We start from the raw sequence: 14,605 nt of genomic DNA on the forward strand, positions 1-14,605 counted from the left end.
TCGATGTACACATTGCAAAATGTGCCCAGGTAAGGTTTCAGAATGTCCGTCATAATCTTCTGAAACCACGCAGGGGAGTTTTTCCAACCAAATGGTAGGCGGTTGTACTCAAACAAGTCAAATGGGGTTATGAACGCGGTGTACTTCTTCGTTTCTTCACTTAATGGAATCTGCCAAAAGCCCTTGCAGAGATCTATTCGTGAAAACCAATGGCAACCACCGGTTTCGTCAATGATGTCGTCGATTCTCGGCATTGGATAAGGTATCAATTCAGTTTGACGATTGAGAGCCCGGTAGTCTGTGCAGAGGCGGAATGTCCCGTCTTCTTTAGGTGCAATAGTGATAGGAGAAGCAAATGGGGATACAGAAGGCCGGATGATACCTGCGTCTAACATTTCTTGCAACTCCTTTTTCAGCCACACCTTTTTATCTCTGGACATATTATAGGGGGTTCTACGAACCACTGTTTTATCTGCGAGCTCGAAAGGAACGACATGGGATTTCATTGCTGGAGGGTAGCTTCCTATGCATATAAGCTCTGGGTACTTAGTCTTGATGTCTTCGTGGTGAAAAATTAGCCTTGATACACTAGGTTCTTCACCAGGGTCTCCTGTTCTTATCGTGTCTTCGGCCATTACCTTGTCATCCCAATAGAGGTTCATCTTAAGTTTTTTCATGTCTGGACGGGACAAAAGAAAATCGTAGGTGACATTGGGAATGGCCAATACGTCACTGGTAATAGCATTTCCTTGAAATTCAATAGCCAGGGTTACCCATTCGCTATGCATGGTCACTGACCCATCGTAGGCTTGGACACGCAATGTTCTACCAGCGTGCAGACGACTGGCATCCACTCGAGTCTTGTTGATAATAGATACCGAAGCTCCACTGTCAACGAGAGCCTTCACTTCAATGCCATCTACCTTAATGGGGGCGTACAATAAGCTTGACGACACCAAATATACTGTCTCACTGAAGCTCTTTTTCTGGGGCTTGTGATGCACGGTAGACAGATTATGTGGAAGTAGGTTGCCGTGAACTGCGGTAATTGTTTCTTCACCATCCTCACAGTCATGATTTACGCTTCCCAGAGATTTGTTTATGAAGCTGTGTTCACATTCAGTTGACGGCAACGACTCTAGATTGGAATCAACTTGCTCTGTTCTACCATCTGGCTGTCTTCTCGATGTAATTCTTGGCACTGAGGTCTGTAGAAAGTTCAGAAGGTCATCAAACGTTCTTGGACCTTTGAGCTGGACATGACTACGGATCTCGATACACAACCCTTGCGTTATCAAAGCTACAACAGCAGAAGACGACAGCTTCGGTTCTGCAGAATACAACAGGCGACGCTTCTCAAGACAGTACTCAAGCAGAGAGCCACCTGTATAACTGAACCGCAGTGCCGCATCCCATCTTTCTACTACGTTGCCTTCGAAAGCCCCTAAAAAGTTGCTTTTCCACAGTTCCCAACATGTTGTTCCATAATCCATGAGTTGCACGTCATACCATTTTCTGGCTATACCGCCCAAATAGCGGCGCATATGCAAAATCTTTGTGTCGTCGGAGTGTCACAGATTCTTGTCACAGGCATACTCGAAAAAACACAGCCAGTAGTGTGCATTTTGCGATTTTCCTTCAAAAACATCTGGTTCAACAATACTTCGTGCTGACTGCTCTCGACTAAGCGCTTGGACGAAAGTTCTCATTATTTCGATCTGTTGTATAATGTTCCTTTGCAGTTCCATAACACTCAAGTCTAGGCTCACCTTCCCGGCAGGCGTTTCCTCTTTGAGGGTGCCACGTCGTATGGGTTCCAGAACGAGTTCGCTCAGTGTCTGCAGTTGTAGATTCACTGTCACCGATCCTGTTTGCACGAGGGCTTGGCGGCTGATTGCAGCTTGTTGCAGTACCACGTTGATCAGCGCGGTAGAACTAACTTCAAGAGGAAGGTCCGTCGCTGGCTCACCGTGCACTTGGTATCGGGTGAACACAACAGACTCTGATGACGCCTGGTCGACGAAAAACGTCACCCGCATCGCTGGTCTTCGAAAACTGTCGGCTGCGCCAAAATGTAGCGTTCCTAACTAGAACGGCAACAGAAATGACATCATCTAAGTGAGACGGGTGTCGTCCGCCATTTTATTCCAACTTCTTCCTTCTCACTTCTCCCCTAGCACCTTCCTTCGTCTTCTTTCATGCGTCCAGCGCAGACCGCTTCAAGATATACGAGGGCAAGTGAAATGAATGTGAGCCAACAACGGGGTACTTTATTTAAAAGTAGTCTTCATGAGAATTTAGACATTTGTCCCATTGACTAACGAGTCGCGTGGTTCCCGTCCTATAAAACTTCTTGAGTTGCTGCTTCAAAAAGTCTGTATCTGGTTCCCTTGAGCTCTTTTTTCGGTTGCCCCAAAATGTAGAAGTCGCAAGGTGACAGGTCTGAGCTGTATGGCGGATACTGCAGCGTTTCCCACTTGAACTTTGCCAGTTTTGTATTAACCACATAAGCGACGTGGGGCCAGGCATTGTCGTGGAACAAGATGATCCCATTCGTCAATTTTCCATGTTGTTCGTTCTTGATTGCGACACACTGCCGTTCTGGCATTTCACAATATCGGAAACAATTGATAGCCTCTCAAGATTTAGCAAATTCTATCAGTAATGGACCCTGACGACCAAAAAAAAAAGTCAACAACACCTTTTCAGCGGAAATGATGGCCTTTGCGTTCTTTGGGCGTGGTAAATTCGAATGTTTCCACTGTAAGCTTTGCCGTCTCGTAGTATAGGCTCGTAGTAGTGGCACCAAGGTTCGTCCCCGATCACAAATGCAAACAAGAAGTCGTCATCCTCATTGTCATACCCGATCAGATGAGTCAAGGCAGCGCGAAACTTCTCCGTCTTCTCGCTATGGATCAAAATCATGGGGATCCATTGCGCACCAAAGAGCCGATAACCGAGAAGCTCATGAATTATGGCGTGAACCGAACCGTGACTGATGTTCAGACGGTCTGCCAGTTCATCGATGCTTATCCTCCGTTCTTGTTTCATCAGCTCATGAACCTTTGAAATTGTGTGGGGGGTGATTGCACGATGGTTTTGGCCCGGTCTTAGAATGTCTTTACAACGTCCTTTAAACCGTATGCTCCAACGCTTCACAGTGGTCAACGAAATGCCGTGTTCAACGTAAACGGCAGCCATACGGCGATTAATTTCTGTTTTGGAAACACCTTCAGCTGTCAAAAACTTCGACACCGAGCTGTTCAACTTTTGAAGTGTCCATTATGTGACGCAACCATATTCAACCCAGTGTATGAGAGCATTAAAGAACAGTTATCTTCACACCTGCGTGTCACTTTTGTAAATGAGACATGCCGTTCTCCTACGCGCATGCCTCGCAGATAATGAACCGAACCATTATTGCGCGGTTAGGGTAGGCGCACTTTCATTTGACTCACCCTCGTACATTAGAAATGCAGATACAATGGGATATACAAATGCGAAAATACGGTTTGATAAAGGACAAAAAAGTGTCACTGGAAACAAAGTTCACTGCATGTATACACAAAACCTCGCAACAAGATATTTAAGTATACGTATAAGTCTCCTATGAGTCTATGTATGTAAGAAAAAGTAACTGTATGTAATGCGTCAAACAAGGCAAATAAACATGTTGCACAATCATAGATTCACAGAATCCTAGATTCCGCCCCCATTCCATCCACTACCCCCGATGTATTGCGCGCGACGGAAGGTGGCGCGCTTGCTCCCCGCTTTTCTCTGCGCACACTAGACTGAGCCACCATCGTCGGCTCACCCATTCCACCTCCCCTCCTACGCTTTCACTCGCACATACTGCATGCAGCGCGTGGTCACGATTTTATCACCCTTGGACTTTACACGAAACATGACGGCGACGGCAGGAATGCGCCTGGAGTGTCCATATAATTGCTTTCGCAATAACACAATAAACGTATCCGGAAACTGAAACGTCCCGTCGCCCATTACTTTCCGCAAAAGAAGTATCAAAATCGAACTTTCACCATGCGACAATTCGCTGCGCCGCAACAATGTATTTTTTTTTTGTGGGGTGGAGGCACCGAAATGAAAAAAAGAACGCATAGGAAACTATGTTGGCCAGATTCGAATGCCTACATCGGGCACCTAATGGGGCTACGGAATTCATACCGAAGAAAACATGAGACGATTGGCCCACTGAGAACCATACGCATACTGCTCAGTATCCTACACCGGAGAAACAAGACTTTCCGGAGAGGTTCCGCTCAAGGAACGCGGTGCAATGCTTCGAGTCCCCACAGTGATGGCGGCGAGCGATCATTGTTTTTTTTTTCTCGTCTGCTAACCAGAAAGCTTCCAAAACTCTGTCAGGTGAAAATCCACTCGGCCAGAGAAACCGAACGCCCACCGAAGTGCACCGCGCGGGGGTCGGGGCCATACGAGAAAAACATATGCGCTCTGGCTCACTCTGGCAGCCCGCGGGTAGGGTAGCGAGAACAAAAAAAAATTGAAGGGGCTCAATGTGTCCTCGGCGAATAAAAGTCAAAGTAGAAAAAATAAATAAGAACGTAGTTACTTTGGCTGGCTTTAGTGTCTTGACATGGATGTTCTGGCGTAGAGTAAAAAAAAATGTTGATATTTTTTATGTGACATGACGGCACAAATGAACCACCCCAACGCATCGCCTCATTGGACCTCGCTGCGTGCTTTGTCAACTCGTCTGCTAGTGTGTCGATTTGGCTTGTCTCGTGTATGTTCCGATGTAAGACTTTAGAAAAGTCAATGGACCTTTGGCGTCAAATGTTTAAAACAACATTAAACCCACAAAGTTCCGCAAATGAAAATTTAAAGCACAACTTTGGAAATGTCGATGCACATTTCACATCAAGAGCTTATTAGATTTATACCCATAAAGTTTCGCAATTGATATCCATGCGCTCCATAGATTCCGTGGCCTCAGTGAGATGCCGCGGCGAGCCCGCTCACAGTCAAAGCGCCCTTGAAACTTTGTGCTCGGATGGGACTGCTTGGCGTTATGTGACTGCCGATGTATGGGTGTTGCCACGAAATCCAGCCCGAGTTCGCAATCTTTACGGTTAAATGTCTTTTCGAGCGTCAAAAAGACATTCTAGACAAAATCCAGAGTGATTTGCGGCGCCGGGGGTCGCTTTGGTCGGCGGTGCATGGACAGCACGAAAAAATTTCGGGGGGGGGGCTGAAGCCCCATAAGCCCCCCCCCTGGCTACGCCCCTGCCTGGAAGGTGCCAAATTCATACTTTTCACGGACCATCAAGCATTGACTCAACTTCTGAGCATGGCCCAGCCAAGAGGCCGCATTGCTAGATGGGTGAACTATCTGCAACAATTTGATTTCGTAATTTCGCACCGTCCTGGCCCACTCCTCACTGACGCTGACGCACTATCAAGATTACTTGTACAGGAATCAAGCAATAATCCAGATACAATCAATCATATTAAGCTATGGGAAGGTACAGAAGAGCTCCAGTTTATCAATGGAAGGTATCACGTACCACCAACTATGATTCCAAGGATTCTTCATCTATACCACGACACCCCTGAATCGGGTGGACATGATGGCTTCTGGCGCACTTATAAGAAATTGCTCATGAGATTCACATGGCCGGGCATGAAAAACGACATCAGCCATTACATCCGCACATGCCACCTCTGCCAGGTGAACAAAGTTAAATTCAAGCAATCGACAGACGTTATGACAAACCCTGAATATTCAAGCATCCCGTTCGAAGTAATTCATTTGGACTTCGCGGAGCTCAAAAAGAAGGGGGAAGGAGTCAAGCGAACGCAAGCTTTCTTGCTCTCCATAGATGAGTGCACACGGACGATTGCGGCTAAAGCTGGCAAAGAAGACGCAAACAGCGTAATAGACCTCCTCAAAGCTGAGTGTTTTAAACACACAAAGACGCTCGTCTGCGACAACGGGCCGGCTTTTCGGAGTGCCAAATTATCAAAGTGGGCCCAGGAGCACGGCATCATGATAAGGTATTCTTCTCCATACCACCCGGCAGCCAACGGCCTAGCGGAACGTGCCATACGAGACATCAAACAGTATCTGAAGATGTATCCAGACTTTGCCGGTGGCTGGAAGTGCTGTCTCGAGGCCGCTGTGAAGCATCACAACAGATCATACACCACGAGTTTAGGCTGCAGCCCTCATTTTGTAACTTCAGGTACAGCGCCCATACTTCCTGCAGATCGTGAGCTAGATCTCCTAGAGAACCTCGAACTTGCGGAAGTAAGGAAAACTGTCAAAGAACAGGAGATCTACAAGCGCCGCATGAAGCGAAACTTTGATAAAAGGTACAGTAGCGAGATACCGGACATACAGCCTGGAGACTATGTCCTTGTAAGGAAAGGAGCTGTGCCCTCAAATTCAAAATATTGCGGACCATTTCAAGTTATTAAGACTGCATGCCAGCATGGAATATTGAAGAATGTCTGGTACGCCGGAGCCTCGGGCCAAACGGAGTGCGCCGCTATTGGAAACGTATTCAAGTATTACCCCAGGAGGTGTAATTAAAAGAAATCCGGAAGAGTGAAGCGGTCTGCGCTGGACGCATGAAAGAAGACGAAGGAAGGTGCTAGGGGAGAAGTGAGAAGGAAGAAGTTGGAATAAAATGGCGGACGACACCCGTCTCACTTAGATGATGTCATTTCTGTTGCCGTTCTAGTTAGGAACGCTACATATCTTGCAGAATTCCTGGTTTTGATACGTGCCCTCTGTTGCGACTATGATTTCGGTGCAATTACTTACGATACACGACCGCTGACAGCTGCTCCTGCGTAATACATTAAAACAAACTACAGCGTCATTGAGATTTTTCACTGGCCATTGCATATATACAAGAATTTAAGCACGGTTCTTAAATGACAAAGTTTCGTTAACATATTTGCCCTCAACTTGTTCAGTTCATTGCCTTTTAATTTTTCATATCAGTGGCATGTACTGCTTTCCTGGTTTCGAACTGATATAGTTCTAAAGTTCGTGTGATATTTTCTTTACTTAAATAGACAAAAATATGGAAGCATTGATATCAGTTATTATGGGCAAAATTTTTGGCACATACGAGTATATTCTTTTATGAAAAAATACATATTTTATTGTTTTGACAGTGCGTAGCGTTCAAGAATTCATTTGCAGAATCTTTGGCAATGACAATGCAGTTATTATTCATGGATTTGACCCCTTGACATATTGTTTAAGAGGAAGCTTTAGCTCGGGCCCAATCCGACGCGGCCTATTCAAATACTTGTAAAACGCAGAAACGCTTTTCTTAGATAATCCTGCTAATCGCTTTTGTTGAAATTCGTTGCATTTGAGAGAGAAAGTTAAATACTAGTTCTGTTGGAAACACAACTTTGATTTAGGGCCTGAATTTTGTTTAAAATATTTTGAAAAATTTGAAAGTTTGAAAAAATAGAAGCACGTCGTTTACAAACTAATAGCTATGCATGAAGAACATACATTGTGGTTCTGTAAATGGCATCTATTGTAACAGCAAAGCAGACAAGTTTGCTATGTCAATTTGTATCTTACGTGAATTGGTTACGTTGTGTACAAGGGTTCTGCACAAGCCGTATTTCCACAATACTAAATTTTTTTGAGATTCATGTGTAACATATCCATTTTGTCCGCTGTAGATGTACTATTAGATGCAATTCACAGAATTGTGATATCATTTTTCATTGTTGAGTCACGGAGTTTTAAACTTGATAGTTTCGTTTTCTGAAAATTTTCAATTTGGCCAATTTTTAATAATTGACCACTTAAAGAAAAAATTCGAAACCAGTAGTCACTAGAATTAAACTTTTTCTTTTAAATGAAACAAACCTCCTCAATTTGGTGAAGTGGTTGCAGGGAAGAACGAATTCCCCTTCTACATGTATTTAAATAGGAGTACCGGAGATAAAGCTTCCTCGAACAAAATTTCTGGCTACGCCACTGGCCCCACATATATATATATATATATATATATATATATATATATATATATGGGGCCAGTGGCGTAGCCCCCCCCGAACAAAATTTCTGGCTACGCCACTGCAAGCAAGAGTATCCCTTGAAAACATTTTTAGAGCGCAGCTCTTTGGCGTCCGTTCCTGGGTTTCGCGTCGTCGTCGGCGTTGTCGGCCTCGTAACCAGCTCCGCCCCCCTTCGCTGGAGTGGGAGACGAAGGACGCGAGCCGCGAATGGCGGAGACCAATGAGAGCGGCCCCTTCAGTGACGTGCGCGCGCGATGCTGGTGTCATGCGGACCCTCCTTACGGCTCGATGCGCACTCGTGTCTGGTCTCAGCCGATCCGCTCGTTTCGTACTATCGTCTGCTCGCGCCAAAGCTCTCGCCCGCGCCTGTTTGGTTCTGTTGGGTCGGTCTCGTTCGCGCTTGTTTTGGTTGTTATTGTGTGAGATTGTTTCTTAATCTGATTGTATGCGCTATGCGAATTGTATAGTACTTTCTGGAAGCCATGCGGCACCAGCGATCACACTGGAACCTTTGACGAGTCATGTATAAACGCCGGCTCGCTTGATCCGCAGATCAGATTTTCGACCATTACCGACTCTGCTACATGTCTCTCTCAAATTCTTTGCTTCAAAATATCGCGAAATGGAAACACGTATAGAGCTGCGCTCAAATTTCGCATTAGGGAGTATCGTAATCGTCGGATAATTTTTTTTTGTTTACTAAGTTCAGCTAAATAAATGCTTTTTATGTCTCCCCCCCTCTCCGCTTTGTGTAATTCATTTACCGTTTTGAAGTAAGGTATATGGATGCGCCTGGTCATGTTGCCGATTATTCTTCGGATAAGACGAACAAATTTTCATGATCCCGTCGAGTTCATTCTTAAGGGAGTCTACTGTGTATATATATATATATTCCACAGCCGCCTTAATTCTACACAAGAAAAGTAGGAAGTTACCTCTAAAGAAAGATGTCAGACAAGGAGACACCATCTCTCCAATGCTATTCGCTGCGTGCTTGGAAGCAGTATTCAAGCTATTAAACTGGGAAGGTTTGGGAGCAAGGATCGACGGCGAATACCTCAGCAACCTTCGGTTTGCCGATGACATTGTTCTATTCAGAAACACTGCGGACGAGTTACAACAAGTGATTGAGGACCTTAACAGGGAGAGTGTAAGAGAGGGGTTGAAGATTAATATGCAGAAGACAAAGATAATGATAAATAACCGGGCAAGGGAACAAGAGTTCAAGATGGCAAGTCAGCCTCCTGAGTCTGTGAAGAAGTACGTTTAGCTAGGTCAACTAATCACAGGGAACCCCGATCATGAGAAGGAAATTCAGAGAATAAAAATGGGTTGGATCGCATATGGCAGACATTGTGAGTTCCTGACTGGGAGCTTACCGTTATCATTGAAAAGGAAAGTATACAATCAGTGCATTTTACCGGTGCTGACATATGAGGCGGAGACTTCGAGACTGACAAAGAGGCTTGAGAACACGTTAAGGATCGCGCAAAGAGCGATGGAACGAAGAATGCTATAGGCATAACCTTAAGAGACAGAAAAAGAGCGGTTTAGATCAGAGAGCAAACGGGTATAGACGATATTCTAATAGACATTAAAGAACAAAAATGGCACTGGGCAGGTCTTGTAATGCGCAGATTAGATAACCGTTGGACTATTAGTGTGACAGAATGGGTACCAAGAGAAGGGGAAGCGCAGTAGAGGACGGCAGAAGAGTAGGTGGTGCGACGAGATTAGGAAATTTGCGGGTGCTTGTTGGAATCGGTTGGGCAGGACAGGGGTAATTGGAGATCACAGAGAGAGGCCTTCGTCCTGCAGTGGACATAAAACAGGATGATGATGATGATGATGCATGTATGTATGTATGTATGTACGACGTTTTGACCGGGGTTCGGTGGTGGAAACATCGAATTATCGCTTTATATTTGCGCCAGCCCATGTTACGACTAATTAACCACTGGATCCAAAATAGTATATATATATATATATATATATATATATATATATATATATATATATATATATATATATATATATATATATATATATATATATATATATATATATATATATATATATATATATATATATATTAATACCTCAAGGGTCCAAAATAGGACATTACATGAGGGGTGGGCATGTAAAAGGCGGGATTGATGATGTGGAGATTAGAAGGATGAGTCGGAACACTCAATGGCAGATCGAAAGCGTGCTGTATCGCGGATGAGTGCAGTTTGTCTGGGAAGGCCATTCCAGTCTCGGGCAGTTCGGACGAAGAATGACTGCAGGAACGTAGTGGTGCGGGCTTGTGGTGGGATTACGGAGTTCGGATGGCCTGTTCGACGAACACGATGAGCCAGCTGAACCAGCTGGCTGTCAGGAGGTATGGAATAAAAAAACTTGTGATAGAGGCATAGGCGAGAGATGAGACGACGAGAGGCAAGAGGCGATAGGTCTAGTTTAGATTTTAGGGATGAAACGCTAGTGTGATATGAGTAATCTGAAAGAATAAATCTAGCAGCACGGTTTTGAACGCTTTCAAGGGCTTTAGTGAGATTAGTTTGGTAAGGGTCAAAGATAGCACATGCATATTCAAGTTTTGGTCGCACAAGCGTTTTATAGGCAACTGATTTCACGGGTGGTTGTGCCATGAAGAGATTACGGCGAAGATAACCAAGAATTTTGTTAGCTGAATTAATTATGTGGCTTACGTGATTTGTCCAAGACAAATCTTTGGATAGGTGAATTCCTAAGTACTTGAAGGAGTCGGTAGTAGATATAGTGCAGTTGTTAATCTTGTAGGCAGGGGGAATGTAGTTAGGTCGACGATGGAATGAAACATGTACAGTCTTACTAATGTTTAGGGACATGAGCCATGTAGCACACCAGTCTTGAATACGAAAGAGGTCCTCCTGAAGAGTAGAGACGTCTGCGATGGTTTTGATAGGGCGGTACAGGACGCAATCATCAGCGAAAAGACGTATTGCAGAGGTTACAGCGAATGGCAGGTCATTAATGTAGATTAAAAATAGGAGTGGCCCAAGAACAGTGCCCTGAGGTACACCAGATAGAACGGAGGAAACGGAAGATGTAAGGTTGTTAGCACATACAAACTGTGTTCGGTTAGTTAAAAAACACTGGATCCAGTTAAGAACAAGTGGGTGGATGTTTAGGCGTGATAATTTTAGTAGAAGGCGAGAATGTGGAACCTTATCGAAAGCCTTTTCAAAATCTAAAAACAGGGCGTCAGTCGGAATGTTAGAGTCGAGGTTTAAATGAATATCATGAATAAATAAAGCTAACTGCGTTTCACATGAGTGATCTTTCCTGAAGCCATGTTGATTAGGGTGAAAGAACTTCACTGAAGTTAGGAAGTTAGCAACATGAGAGTAAATGACATGTTCCATGATTTTGGAGCATACGCTGGTGAGTGAAATGGGGCGGTAGTTACCTGGGGAAGACCGATCACCTTTCTTGAAGACTGGAATGACCTTCCCTGTTTTCCAGTCTCTTGGAACAATGCCTGTGTCAAGTGATTGCTGAAAGATGATACAGAGGATCGAACTACAGACATACTTCGTATTTTTTAACACTTTGGCATTAATGCCGTCGGTTCCACAGGATGATGAGCACTTCAGGCCATCTATTACCTTAACTATTCCTTCCGGCCTAAAATTAATACCTTCCATTAGTGTAAAATCGTAAAATGGTACATCTGGTAGTTCATTGGCAGGTTCTTTTGTGAACATTGAACAAAATGCAAGGTTCAAGGCATCAGGTACATTTGAGTCAGGAATGGGTGAGCCAGAATTATCACATAGAGAAATAGAGCTATTAGTTTCGGGTTTTATCGTTTTCCAAAAACGCCGCGGGTTAGAGTGCAACATGTTTGGGACGGTAGTAGAAAAGAAATTACGTTTTGTGTGTGCTTTTAATGAGTTATATTCCTTAGTAGCTTTGTTATATTTTTCCCAGGCAGAAGAAGAACCTGAGCATTTGGCTACACGAAATAATCGTTTTTTCTTATTGTTTAAGCGCTTTAAAGTAGTGTTGAACCAAGGGGAACGCGCTCTTTCATTTATCGTGATAGTTGGAATGTAAAGACCTATTAAACGCAGTATTTCTGTTTTGAAAAGTGCCCAGTTACTCTCAGTCGACCGCTGCTGATACGTAAGGGCAAGTTGCTCATGAAAGATAGAAAGTTCACGATTAATGCTTGGATAATCGGCTTTATCATATAGTGTTAGTACTTTCTTTGATATTTTACTTTTGAGTATATTGCAAGGAAACGTGGCATGAATGACGGTGTGATCGCTAAGACCACTGACGTACGTAAGAGGAGGCATCTTATCGGGGTGCGACGCTAAGACGAGATCTAGGATATTTGATGAGTGTTGAGTTATTCGCGTAGGTTTAGTAACAAGCTGCGATAGACCGAACAGCAAGCAAATGTTTAAAAATTCGCTAGCCATGTTTGTTTGTGTTAGACATGAGGCAACGTTACTCCAATCTATAGTTGGAAAGTTGAAGTCCCCGAGTAACAATATGGGGGTGTTAGGATAAGCCGTTGTTAGTTCAAATAAAGCATCGTGAAAAAACGAAAGAAAGGAGCTATCAGTGCAGGGTGGACGATAGCAACAGCCGATGAGCGTGCGCGGTGAAGTGGCGTGGCAACACGTCCAGATCATTTCTAGAGGCGTTCTTATATTGACAAAAGAGCACTTAAGTTGGCGATGGGTTGCAATAGCCACACCGCCGCCACGGGTTCCATCGCACCTGTCTTTGCGAAAGATATCAAATTCTGGTAGATCTGGAAGAATTTCGCAATCAAGTATTGTGGAATTTAACCATGTTTCTGTTAGTGCAACAATGTTACTGGATGACGAGGAAATGAGGCTGCATAACGAATCCCGTTTGGGTATCAGGCTGCGGATGTTAGTGTAGAGCAACGATAGATTGTGCTTAACACGCTGAGTCGGCCTCAATGGTTTTTGCACTTGCTGCTAGGATTGACGTTCCACGACCGACTGTTTAGCGTGATCGTATACGTAGGTTTTTCGGCCAGAAATAAGTTTGTCGTAACGGAGCTTGAATGAAGATTGCTGCGCTTTTCCAAATTCGATTAGACGTCTCCTGGCCAGACGAGTTTCTGGGGAGAAGTCTTCGCTAATGCCGTATTCGGTGCCCTTCAGCTTACCGCTTGAGAAAAGGATGCCCTCTTTATCTTTAAAGTGGGCGAATTTTACTATTATTGGCCTCCGTTTTCCCTCCTGAAAAGTGCCAAGTCTGTGGGCACGTTCTATATCACGGCTTTGAATAGTTACGCCCAGGTTTTTGTGGCAGTGTTCAATTATTGATTCCTCAGAAACACGCCACGACTCATTACGCGCATCGCTGATACCGTAAAAAACCAGGTTACATCTTCGGGATCTGTTTTCTATCTCATTAATGCGGTCGGTCAGCACAGTTACCTGAGCAGCGCTGCTATTAGCGACGCTTTCTATGTTATTTACCTGGGACTTTATATTCGAAAGTGACAACAGGTCGGATTCAATCTTGGTCAACCGTGTGCCGAGTTTGCTGAACGTTTTCTCATGATCAGCAAGGGTTGACCTAATTGAATTTAGCTGCTCAAGCATGGCCGACTGCCCGATTTGCAATGTCTTCAGAACATCAAGCATATCAGCAGGGAGTACAGTTGGATCATTTCTAGGTCCAGGATTAGTCTCAATATCTCCTGCCAACAAAAGTAATCTCAATAGCATGCGAGCACAGTCAAATACTATACAAAGAGAGCGCCGTGGGCTCGGCAGCACGAGTAATGTTCGGTAACCAGTGCGTTTAGCGAAAAGGCAACAGCAATTTGTTACCTGCGTAGCGAAGAAGTGAAGTCGGTTAGGATGGCCCATCATTGACGTGCCGCCAAGCCCACTGAGCGTGGCGATGGTTTGTCTAGGCTTTATATCGGGGATCCGAGGGAAGATGGCGCTGTCAATCGAAGATAGTGTGCCAGGAAGCCAGGGCGTCAGCCGATGACACCGCAGCGACAGAAGTGGCGTAATCTGTGATGCGCACTCCGATGTTCCGTAGAGGTAGGTCCGGCGCAGCTCGCCGCCATGGCAATGCGGGGCGTCCTCATCGGCAGGCAGTGGAATCCAGGTAGGCTGTTCGGAGCACGGTGTTAGCTTCAGAATCCAGGACAGCACCAAGAACTGCGTAGCGAAGAAGTGAAGTCGGTTAGGATGGCCCATCATTGACGTGCCGCCAAGCCCACCTGGGATATATATATATATATATATATATATATATATATATATATATATATATATATAGAGAGAGAGAGAGAGAGAGAGAGAGAGAGAGAGAGAGAGTAGAACCTCGCTATATTGAAGGGGGAGCCGAACTTCGTTATATGGTTCTCCACTCTTTCGGCGGCATTGGCCGCCAGGAAATGGGGAGCGGTGCTGTTCGTTACCAATGAATGGAAGCCGATGAGAAAGCCCGCCATGCGCCGACGAAAGACCGCGAATATCCGCGTGATTAGTGCTTTCTCCAGAATTAAGCT

At 44.7% G+C, this 14,605-nt stretch overlaps 1 protein-coding gene across 1 annotated transcript; it reads right to left on the reverse strand.

Moving 5' to 3' along the window:
* Positions 1-10,312: 10,312 nt before the first annotated feature.
* On the reverse strand, positions 10,313-14,301 carry LOC139055543 (uncharacterized). The gene is made up of 3 exons (XM_070533049.1): positions 13,911-14,301; positions 11,492-11,579; positions 10,313-10,413 (listed from the first exon to the last, which is right to left on the reverse strand). Exons 1-3 carry the CDS (start codon positions 14,292-14,294, stop codon positions 10,358-10,360), a joined length of 528 nt encoding a protein of 175 aa, XP_070389150.1. The 5' UTR covers positions 14,295-14,301; the 3' UTR covers positions 10,313-10,357.
* Positions 14,302-14,605: the final 304 nt, after the last annotated feature.

This window comes from Dermacentor albipictus, chromosome 1 (assembly GCF_038994185.2).
Source record: "Dermacentor albipictus isolate Rhodes 1998 colony chromosome 1, USDA_Dalb.pri_finalv2, whole genome shotgun sequence".
In the NCBI taxonomy this organism is placed as follows: domain Eukaryota; kingdom Metazoa; phylum Arthropoda; class Arachnida; order Ixodida; family Ixodidae; genus Dermacentor; species Dermacentor albipictus.